Source organism: Diabrotica undecimpunctata, chromosome 3 (genome assembly GCF_040954645.1).
Source record: "Diabrotica undecimpunctata isolate CICGRU chromosome 3, icDiaUnde3, whole genome shotgun sequence".
NCBI lineage: Eukaryota > Metazoa > Arthropoda > Insecta > Coleoptera > Chrysomelidae > Diabrotica > Diabrotica undecimpunctata.
The window spans coordinates 19,763,575-19,775,744 of record NC_092805.1 but is presented as its reverse complement, the minus strand read 5'-3'; the positions used below and the strand labels follow the sequence as shown (position 1 = coordinate 19,775,744).

The 12,170-nt window shown below is 33.7% G+C and overlaps 1 protein-coding gene across 1 annotated transcript in view; it reads left to right on the top strand.

Annotated features, from left to right (window-relative positions):
• Positions 1-12,170, top strand: part of LOC140435695 (uncharacterized) — a 75,786-nt gene that overhangs the window by 1,155 nt on the left and 62,461 nt on the right. The window contains exon 2 of the mRNA XM_072524416.1: positions 8,853-9,027. Coding sequence (XP_072380517.1) covers positions 8,853-9,027 — 175 coding nt within the window. The remainder of the gene's footprint in view (positions 1-8,852; positions 9,028-12,170) is intronic.

The following is a 12,170-nucleotide window of genomic DNA, read 5'->3' as shown; positions in this document are numbered from 1 at the left end:
GCTTACAGTCTTAAAAAAGAATTTCAAATATTATTTCATTTATGAAAAGTATGCTTTGGACTGTCAGATAATTGTTGTTGGTAAATGTCATTTGTTCAGAGTAAATTATTTTTGATGTGACAGTGTAGTGTAATGTTGCATTTTTTAAAAGTAATCATTACTTTTTTTGATTGAAATGCCTCGTCACAATCATTTTACTAATGAAGAAATGCGAGATATGATTTGCGTATACGCACAAGAAAATTTTTGCGGTTGCTCGGCAACCAGAAGGTATGGAATGTTATACGCAAACAGAAGGCAACCAAATCACAAAACTTTTGCAAGATTATATCGTAGTTTAGGTGAAACTGGGTCATTTCACACTAAAAATCGGGGTGGTCGACCGAAACAAATCACACCTAATCCAGAAGATGAACTTTTGGTTCGAGTAGATGAAAATCCTGAAATAAGTTCACGACATCTATCAGCAGCAACAGGAGTAAGTCAGTCGTCTATTGTTAGAATTCTAAAAAAAGAGAACCTCCATCCTTATAACTTCACTCCTGTTCAAAATTTACTTCCAACAGATCTTCCACGACGGTTACAGTTTTGCCAATGTATTCTGAATGAACAAAGCAATGACAGACACTTTATTAAGAATATTATGTTCACCGACGAAGCAACTTTTACCAGACGAGGGGTTTTTAATTGGCGAAATAGTCATTATTGGGAAGAAGAAAACCCGCATGCTATTAAAGCTAGACATTGTTAGCATGAGTTTAAATTGAATATTTGGTGTGGCATTATAGGCGATCAACTACTAGGGCCTTATGTTCTTCCTCCGAATTTAAATGGAGATTCTTATTTATTCTTTTTGGAAAATACTCTTAGTGATATTTTAGATGATCTGTCACTGGATGTAAGAAGAAAAATGTGGTTTATACAGGATGGAGCGCCACCTCATTTTTCATTAGCTGTTAGAAATCATCTTAATGACGTATTTCCTCAACGATGGATTGGCAGAGGCAGTGATTTTCAATGGCCACCAAGAAGTCCTGAGTACAACCCGCTAGATTTTTATTTTTGGGGACATATGAAGTCTTTAGTTTATGCCAATGAAATTAATACACGAGACGAACTTTGGAGATACATTCAAAATGCAGCTAATCTTATAAGGGGACAGAATAATATTTTTTTTTAACGTCCGAAAATCCTTTATAAAAAGAATTAGAAAAGGCATAGAAATCGGAGGAGACCATGTAGAACATTTAGTTTGAGTTTTTGTGAGTTCTTTTAAGTTAAAGTGTGTTTAGTTTTGATTTATCGTCAAAACGGAAACCTTACGTTAGTTGCAACTTTGTTTATTAGTTTGGTATTTGATAGTGGAATTTTAAATAAAATACTATTTCTTGTCTAAGATTATGCCTCTGTGCCAATTTTGATAGCAATTTATAAATATACAGGGAAACTATTAGCAAAAAACGAAAAACAAAAATTAACTTTAACACCCTGTATCTTTTTTCTCAGCAACATTTTATTAAGGCATATTTGGCCCAATAGCCATATTTTGGTCCAAATAACTTGTCCTTAGTCTATGTCCAAATAGTTATGACTCACCCTGTATACGCTGTCCTTTCATCTCTTTCTGGGTCTTGGTGTACCTTTCCTTCTCTTTTGTGTTGGCTTTCGTGAGAGTACCATTTTCGGAATTTTTTTCTTTTCTCAATTCTTTCAATGTGTAATAAATTACTGTTATTTTTGGCTCTTTATATCATTCTTTAAGTTCTTTATTATTTCTTCTTCTTCATTGACCATCTATTTTCATACCTCCACATATTGGTTGTTGTATTTTTCTCTCCAATTTTTCTAAAAGCTCTATTTATAGTTTCTTAAGCACCCATATTTTGCGTGGATATGTAGCCGTTGGCCTGAATCTCCTGAATCCATAATTTTTGTTTCTTTTTGCTATTTTTGCCTTTATCTGGTGTTCTTCTTGTCTCTTTTCATCTATTTTTATAGTAAGGTAAGTAAAAATTACTCTTCTGAGTATGCATATATTTTCTCCATCCATTTCTTATGTAAAATTGTTTTCTTATCCTTTGTATGTTTCTCCTTTGTCTTTTTGGCCTCTTTTATTGTATTATTTATTAAATTTTTTGGTTAATTCTTATTTGTCGTAAATAGTGTTAGATCATTTAAAAATGCTATACATTTTTTTAGTTAAAAAAAACCCGCTTTAACCTAATGAGGTTATTAGCGAAACGATAACAATTAATTACACTTTTCCTAGTAAATTAAAGCCTTTTAAAAACAAAAGTAGGTTATCTATTGTGTTTTCTGAATTTAAAATGTCTTTAAGATTGTTTGGTAAATGGTATTCAATTCTTTGATGATTTAACTTTTCGCACTTTTCCACTAGCACAGTACCGTAAAGGGTGAACCGATGAACAAATTGGGCCTTCTTCTTTCTTAAACAAATGTTCATGAGAAAACTGGGTATGTCCAAATCGTAAACGGGTATATAATAATTATTTGCTTTCGTCTGGATACCTCGGGAGGTTGCTATGGTAAAATCTTATTTTTTATCTCCTGAAGCTTTGATGGTGTGGATTTCCGTTTATTGTTCCAGTTCTCGAACAGGTGCTTTATGAAGTAGCTTTTTAGATCCAAACTGACAGATTGTTGTGACATTGGGATACTGTTGTCGTTTATAGCTTCTTTGGCATTTTTGTCTGCTACTTCGTTGCCTGCTATTCTAACATGTGATGGGACCCAGAGAAACTTGATGCTTGTATCTTTAGTATGCAATTTATTTAGTTCTTCCTTTATTGATAAAGCTAATAGATGCTGCGTGTATATTTTCCTGATTACTTGTAGTGATAACATAGAATCTGTCGCGATTCATATTTTGTTCATCTTATTTGCATCTGCGTATCACTTGGTAAATTGCATAGAGTTCTCCTGTTAATATAGGTTTAGTATCTGAAATTCTATATTTGAGAACCTCTGTGCTGGTAATTATTGCCACTTCGGCTCCATTTTCAGACTTAAAAGCGTCTGTATAGTATACTATGTAATCGAAATGGGAGTTATTAGATAGAGTATGATATTTGTAACAGACTATATGAATATATTTTAATAGACGGCAATTGACTGTTGGAATTTTTATAATCCAAGAAGAAGATAAAGATATATTTTTGTACTGATATCTTCCACTTTTTCTTCTTTTTATATAGACATGACTCTGTCTGTTTTTCAATGTGCCTCCAGTAAGTTGTCGTTCAATCGTTGTCGTAGTCTTCCTACTGATCGTCTTGTCTAAATTGGGGAACCGTCTCTTGCTGTCTTTACTACTCTATTTGTTGTCATTCGGCTTATATGATCGTTCCATTCTACTCTATTATTTCTTACCCAGTTCTTGATGTTCTCCACCTTACATCTACGTCGTATATCTGTACTTCTAGTTCTGTCCCATAGTGTCTTACCATCCATTTTTCAAGTGTTTTCATCTCTTCTGTTTCTAACATCCTTTTTGTTCTCTCTGTATTAGGTCCTGTTTTTGCTGTTTATGCCATTATTGGTCTGATGACTGTTTTGTAAATTCTGCCTTTCATTTCTTTCCCGATATTTTTATTTCTCCATATTGTTTCATTCAGGCAGTCTGCGGCTCTCTTTACTCTATTCACTCGATCTTTATTTCAGTCTTAGAGCTTTCCGTAGCTAGATAATGTGATGCCTGTATATCACTCTATCACTTGTTCTATTATCTGACCTTCCAGCTACAACTGACATCTTCGTAAATTTGCTGTTATAACCATGCATTTTGCCTTTTTTGAGGAAATTAACATGTTAAATTTTCTGACGGTTATATTAAATTGGTGCAGCATACGTTGTAAATCATCTTCAATTTGAGAGAGTAGTATTGCGTCGTCTGCATAGCAGATTATTTTAAGTCGTTTTTCTCCCATTTGATATCCTTTTTTAGTTCTTATTTTTTTTTATTATTTCATCCATAATTATGTTAAATATTAGACGACTTAGGGAATCTCCCTGTCTTATCCCGTTGTCTGCTTCAATTGGGTCAGTTAATTCTTTTTCTACTTTTACTTTTATTGTGTTATTTTGGTAGATATTTTCGATCATTTTGACTATTCCTAGAGATATCTCTCTTGCGTATAGTAAGGAAATAACATCTTTTAATTTGACCCGATCAAATGCCTTCTTAAGGTCCCCGAAACATAGATATGCTTGTTGTATTCTAATTTCTCTTGCACTTGCCTCATTATAAATATAGTGTCGGTGCATGATCTTCCCGAACTAAAGCCTTGTTATCAATTTAATTTTACTACCCAAAACGACCGGTTTCGCTTTCTAAAATTTGCAAAACATCTTCAGGTCAAGCGATACAAAGTAAATTAAATGATGAAATTATAAAAATCCCATATTAGGGTGCTGTCTTATAAAAATATACATCAAAAAAGTTATAGTAATTATGCCAATATTAAATGTCTGTGTTTATTAATATGCATAAAATTGATTCAGCAGACAAAGTAACAACCCACAAATTGGTAAGAGATAATCTATTGAATTGTAATAAATTAGAAATAAACAAAATACTACTTACATTCCAGTACAAGAATTTTTATATAAGGATTGGTGATACATATTTCAAACTATCCCGTATTGCTGATAATGGGTGATCTTTGGTCAATGTTGTAATTGTCTGACTATTAACGAGGAAGTTTCTTGAGGGGATAGATGTTAACAGATGATATAGGAGTAAGGTATATGTTATTGTTTGTTTAATGAAAGACTTTGTTGGCTTCCGCCAACCCAAAATGCAGCTCGTTTTCACAGTGTTAGAGTTTATCAACAGGAAATACTGCGATCCTAAAGATTGGGACTTAAAAATACCAATCAAAACTTTCAATCCAGCAACTCCCGAACTTCTGAAATTCATTTTCTACAGTTGCAAGGGAAACTGTGAAAGTATGTGTTGTTGCCGACAAGTAAGCCTCAAATGCTCTGCAGTGTGCCTTAATTGTTCTGGTGAAACCTGCAGTGATATCATGGAAATTCTAACTTCCGTTCTCTCTCAAACATTTACCTTCGATACTGAATTAGATCCTGAACCGCAGCCTGGTCCATCAAATAAAATAAATAAACAGTAGCTAGAAAACAACTTTTTAAATATATAATATGCTCAGTATTATACCATCAGAAAATTTGGCAATGAATTAGGCCTAATGGGGATACCACTTAAAAAAAAAAACGCTTCTCCAGACTCTACCTGTTAGGTGGTCGGGTCGTACTATAAGAATGTTAACAAAATAATAAATTATATGAATACTAAAATATATAATAAAAAACTAAGCCTAATGGTTCGTTTTTATCGTATTCTTATTCAAGAACCCGGTGAACTCCGGAGAGCTGTAAAATCCAGAGAAATTAATAAAATTAGAAAGAGGATTTTTCATAGGGTAATATATGTCCTGCCTTAATGCTTTTAAAGATGTTATAAAGTTTTATGCCGTACTTGTGTCTTTTGTTCTTAATATATTGGCGGAAAACTAGCCGCCCTCGCCAAAGGACCATATTTTCGTCTAGCGAAAGTTCTTTACTGGGGTAATATACGTCGCACATTTTTTTGTTAAAATAATCTATAAGACCACGTATTTTGTACAAACGATCTTCAGGTTTTGATTCAGAAGAGTCTGGATTTTTTACTAAGTGTAAACAACGCAAAATAAGTAGAAACCGATCTCTACTCATATGGCGTGAAAAGCAGGATAGATTAAAAAGCCTGTCTTTTTTCCAATAATCTTGGTATCTATTAAGTTTTATAGTTCCAGTATGTAGAATTAACCCAATAAACTTAAGAAATTCTGGCACCGTTAAATCTTTCCATCGCGAAATTCGAGACGATTCAGTTTCAGCTTTTGCAAAAAATACTTCTAGTGCGTACTCATTTGTAAAATTAACTATATCATTTAAAATATTTTCGTCTAATAAAAATAAAAAATAATCAATCGGTTCATTTCCTGGGACACTGTGTAACAATTCACAACGTTTTGAAAATAATATATTTTTAAATCCCGCAAAAACGCTTTGCCATGTAGGGGTTGCCGATGTAGGCGGAGCCATCGTTGTCTTTTCATCTCCTGTTGACGTTTGCGCAGGAGTGTTATTAAGTTCATCATCTAAAAAAAGATATTTATTTTTGCTTGTAAGGCTGCCATAACTAACTCCGTATTTTTACCTGTTTCTGCACTATTGTCTTCGTTAATGTCCTCTCCGTCAGTAAATTCATCAGTCCAGTCGCTACCACTATCCTCAAAGGGATCAATTTCATCTTCGCTAAGGTCCGCCAATATTTTCATTTCGTCCTCAGTTAATTTTTTAGGATTTTTAGGCTGAAATCTCGGCCTTTTTACACCCGAAGGGCCGGCTTCACTGTCCATAATTAAGTATTTTTTTTATACTACCGTAGTATGCAAAACAAAACACAAAACGGCAAACGAACACAAAAAAAACTCATGTCGCCAATAGGCAGTGAACGTGAATAGGTATAATATGCTTTTTATCAGTTCACGTATCTCTTTTTGAAGCTGTTTCTCTCTTACTCCTGAGCTTTTATTGTTTTCTGGTCTCACTATTTCACTGTCTATTTTTTTCTATGTAGATATTCTATTAGTACGTGATCATCTTCAATTTCATGAATTGTTTCCATTTCAACTTTCGAATTGTCGATATGAATGAGTCAATTTTTTATCAAGTAACAATATTTTGTACTTTAAAAACGATTTTCGGAAACAACAAGTGGAAATGGAAACGTCAAATAAACTTATTTTAAAGTAAACTTGTGGCTTACTTCCATTAGATTAAGTTTTTTAAGGTTATGTTTGAGCTTTTGGCTTAGCTACTTTTCCTTTCTTATTAGCGATATGACAAATTTAATGATCTGTATCAGACCTAACGAAAGTGGATAAACAAGTAAAATACAGAATTAAGAAAGCGAAAGAACAATGGTCAAAAGAACAATTCGCAGAAATAGAAGAATACCAGAAAAGACATGATAGTTTTAACACACATAAAAAAATTAAAAAATTAACTCACAACAATAGAACAAGAAAACCGGGAATACTGAAAGATGCAAATGGGAAACTTGACTTGAATACTAACGACAAATTAAAGATATGAACAGAATACATCAATGAACTGTTCAAAGACAATAGAACAGAACAGATCGAGATAAAAGTGGAAGAGGATATGGTTTTAAAGATATTTAAAGAAGAAATTAAAATGGCATTTAAAAACAGCAAAAATGGTAAAGCAGTAGGTCCAGAGTCCAGACCAAATCCCTATAGAAACCTTAAAATGCATAAATGATGAAACCTTAGACATTATAGTAGACTTATTTAACTCAGTATACAAAACAGGACACATACCGAAACAATGGTTACTCTCCACCTTTTGTGCTATCTCTAAGAATACAAACACATTTAAATATTGCAGTGAATACAGAAAAATATCACTAATAAGTCACATTCTCAAATTATTCCTGAAAATAATACATGGTCGTGTAAATAAAAAACTGGAAGAAGGAATAGATGATAGTCAGTTTGGGTTCAGAAACGGACTAGGAACCAGAGAAGCGTTATTTGCTTTTAATATGGTATTTGACATTTGACAAAGTAAGACATGAAAAATTAGTCCAAATTCTAAAGACAAAAAACATAAACCATAGGGACTTACAAATAATAACAAACCTCTACTGGAATCAAAGAGCACAAATCGTAATAGATAACGAACCCAGTCTAGAAATTGAAATCAGGAGAGGAGTTAGGCAGGGATGTATTATGTCCCCATTACTATTTAATGTATGTAGTGAAGCCATTTTTGAAGAAGCATTACTATCTCAAATTGAAGGAATAATAATTAACGGAAGATCTATTAACAACATAAGATATGCAGATGACACCATGATTATGGCAAACTCTGCTGAACAAGTCCAATTACTGCTAAACAAAACAAACAGTTTCTGTAAAAAATATGGATTAAAAATGAATATAAAAACGATCAAATACATGATAATAACAAAGAAAACAAATATACCAACAAACATGTATTTGGTAAATGTACCGATAGAAAGGGTTGATAAACACAAATACCTAGGGACCTGGATTCTAAACAACAATGATCAAACAACCGAAATAAGAGCCAGGATAGAAATAGCAAGAAATGTGTTTGTAAAAATGAAAACAATTCTCTCAAACAAAGACCTTAGATTCGAACTGAAATATGGACTTGAAAGCTGACCATTAAAGCAAGAACACATAAATAAGTTGCTTTAAAATGTGGTATTACAGGAGAATAGCATAGACACAGAAGAAAACTAACACGGAAGTATTTCGAGAAATGGGCAAAGAATGCGAAATAATAAACACAATAAAAATAAGAAAGTTACAATACTGGGACACGTAATGAGGGGACAGCGATATGAACTACTAAGGCTGACAATACAGGGAAAGATAAGAGGAGGACGGAGTATAGAAAGAAGGAATGTGTCATGGTTGGAGAATTTATGGGGCTGGTGTAAATGCAGTTTTATAGAACTCTTCAGAGCAGCAGTAGATAGAGTAAAGATAGTGATGATGATATCCAACCTCCTATCGGGAGACGGCCCTTAATGAAGAAGAATCAGACCTATTTTTTTAACACTCTTTATTGGACATTATTAATCCATTTTTAACGTTTCTAGCCATATTTCCCTAAAATTTATTAGGACTCCATTTCATGTTCAAATAATCTATCTAATAGTTAGTTATCAAATTCTAAATTGTTAAATTTTATTATTCTATTTTTTGTTTAAGTGAATCTCACCATCCTCCAGTATGGCTGTTTTGGAAAGCAAGAAGATATATTGTTACTCTATTGGTATTTTTTGGACTCTTTTGCGATTATGCTCTGAGAGTAAATATGAGTGTAGCAGTCGTAGCTATGACCCAATATGAAAATGTTACTCTAGAAAATGGAACCACCGTTCTGGTAAGGAAACTAAAATTGAAATTCTTAAATTAGACTAAATATAACAGTAGCTCAAAACTAGTTACTAAGTTTTGTATCTAGTAAGTTGGGCTTTAAATAAGTCCCTTTTCATTGAAAGATTGGCTGCACGGCAGTCACCGAATCCCCCTTTCCCTGTTCTTTTGTATCTTTGCTCATTTTTATGTCAACCAGATAGTATAAATGTATAAAAGAGTAAATGTAAACAAATGAATAAAGGAATATTTGAATGAATGCAAATGACAACTGCAACTCTTTTTAGAGTACTTTGTTTTTGGTGATACCTCACCAGGTATCTTGTATACAGTTGACAATGGCATGTACATGAGGTTTGGACTGTTAAATACGACCAAAATACTGACTACATCCAGCTGAGGGACCTAATAAGGTCGAAATGCGTATATTATATAATCCTTTGACTAAATACTAAGTATAAATTCAAAAAAACATATATATATATATATATATATATATATATATATATATATATATATATATATATATATATTCTATTCCCTTATATGGGACAGTTGCTTGGAAAGTGAACCTACATGCTAGGAGAACGTTGAATGCCTTCGAGATGTTGGTGTTAAGAAGATTCCTGAAAATACCAAGGACTGATGTCACTAACGAGGCAGTATTGCATAAAATGGGTCAAAACAGAGAACTTCTTATATCTATCTTAATATTATCAAGAATCTCAAAACCAGTTATCTAGGATATGTGTACGGAGGAAGATATTATGAGCTCTTGAGGTTGTTGATGTAGAGAATAATTAAAGAAAGCGGAGATCCAGGTAGGAGAAAATGTTCATGGTTAAAAAACATCGTGGAGAGAAGGGGGCTCGATACTCAATCCTTATTGAGAGCTACATAGGATAAAGGAAAATTTGTTACAATTGTTGCCGACATTCAGAAATGAACAGGGAACTCTAAAAAAAAGCTGGTTCTCGTCGTATTTGTACTAAAAATAAAATAATTGTGGGCAACATTTTAATTTGTTTATGTACGGTTTCCAGCCATTTCTAAACTTTTGTGACGCACTCGGGATAAGTGAAAGTAAGCTACAAACTGTAATGAAGGCTATCAGAGATTCTCAAGAAGATCTTACTGTGACTGAGTATCACGAAGACAAGAAAACAACTCTAGAATCATTGACTTACCTGATGGAGAAAAATTTAAAATTCGCAATATTTTGTATCGAATTCGTAAAAACAATCAAGATGACAGTTTAGATACTGTACTGGCCAAAGTAAGAGAACGACAAATTCCTGAAATTAAGAGGACTAGCCTTTGGAAAGTGTTAAGAGCTTTAGAATTTAAATTCAAAAAAGGAAATAATAGATTACTTTTATGCTTTTAAGGTTTTTGAGATGTGGTGCTACCGCCGTATACTAAAAATAAGTTGGGTAGATAAAATTACATTTGAAGAGGTAATACGTAGAATAAATAACGTTCCAGAAGTTATACTGGATATAAAAAAGAGAAGACTTGAATATATAGGCAACGTGATGAGAGGACAAAAGTACACATTCCTACAAAATAATGGATAATAGGACGCAGAAATCCAGGCCGTAGAAGAATGTCCTGGATGAGAAATTTAAGAGAGTGGTTTGGCTGTACCACTAACGAATTATTCAAAACAGCAGTAAATAAAATTAGAATCGCCCTAATAATATACAACCTCCGATAGGAGAGGCACTCAAAGAAGAAGAATGCGAAAGGAGTAGAACTTTTGACAAAATATACTAGACTTGAATCTGAAAATGCAACATTTGTATACTTAGATGAGACATGCAGTAGCGCACCCAGAATTTTCCTGTGGGGGGGAGGGTTTGGTTGGACACCGAAATTTTTTTATGCTACCTCCATTTTGAGTCCTTAAAAAAATTGTGTAACAGTGTCGGAATAGTGCCCTGGGGGGGGGGGGGTTTAACCACCCAAACACACCCCCCGGGTGCGCCACTGGAGACATGAATATTTGCAAAGGGTGGAAATAAAAGAATTTGGCAAGACGACAGCATGAAATCAATAAAACACACAGATAGCAAAGGCAAAAGACATACAATTCTTCATGCATAAGGTAAAGAAGGCTTTATAGAAAACGCAGATTTGATTTTCTTTTCATAATCTGCTGATTACCATAAAAATATGAATGTTAGAGAGAAGATATGTTTGTTAAATGGCTTGAGGAGAAACTGTTACGTAGTCTAAGTGAACCATCAGTTATAGCGTTAGATAGTGTACCTTACCATTCGAAGATTTTGGAGAAACAACCAAAACAGTCGTGGAACGTTCCGAGCATAAAAAATTGGTTAGTTAAAAATATTATATATATATTTAGGGATTCTACAGTATTCACTGCCTTCCCTCGCTCAACCGTTTCCATCTCTCTCTGTTGTTCCATTCTCCATCGTTTAGTCCTCTCTTGCTCATGGCGTCGTCTACTTCGTTCCTCCAGGATTTTCGGGGTCGTCCTCTTTTCCTCCTTCCTATGGGGCTCCATTCGGTTATTCTTTTTATCCATCTGCTGTCGCTAGCTCTTCTTACATGTCCATACCACTTTAGTCTTTTTTGTTCTATATATGTTAGTATGTCTGTTTCTATTGATGTTCTTTGCTTTATTTCGTCATTACTTCTCCTATCCATTCTTGTTACTCTGCAGCATCTTCGCAGGCATTCCATCTCTGTTGCTATTATCTTACTGCTGTTTTTCTTGTTTATGATCCAATTTTCGGCCCCATATGTCATAATACTTCGCACTAATGTTTTTTAGTTAAAAATATTCTTTCCGGAATACGCCTTCAAATCTGAGTTACTGGAAATCTCGAAACGTAATGAAAAACCAACAGTTTATAGTTGATCAAATTGTATCAAGTTATGGACATCAAGTACTACGGTTCCGCCGTATTATTGCCAGTGTAATCCCATCGAACACATCTGGGCTATATGTAAAACGTATTATGATAATCACGTTGGATGCAGTGGATGCAGTGACGATGCAGTTAGGGAAATGTGGCAAGAAGCTCTTAAAACTGCAACTCCAGAAATCTGGGCAAACACTGTAAATAAATGAGAGAAATTAATAGAAGAGTGGTGGATCCGGGAAAATGTAGTGATTACAAA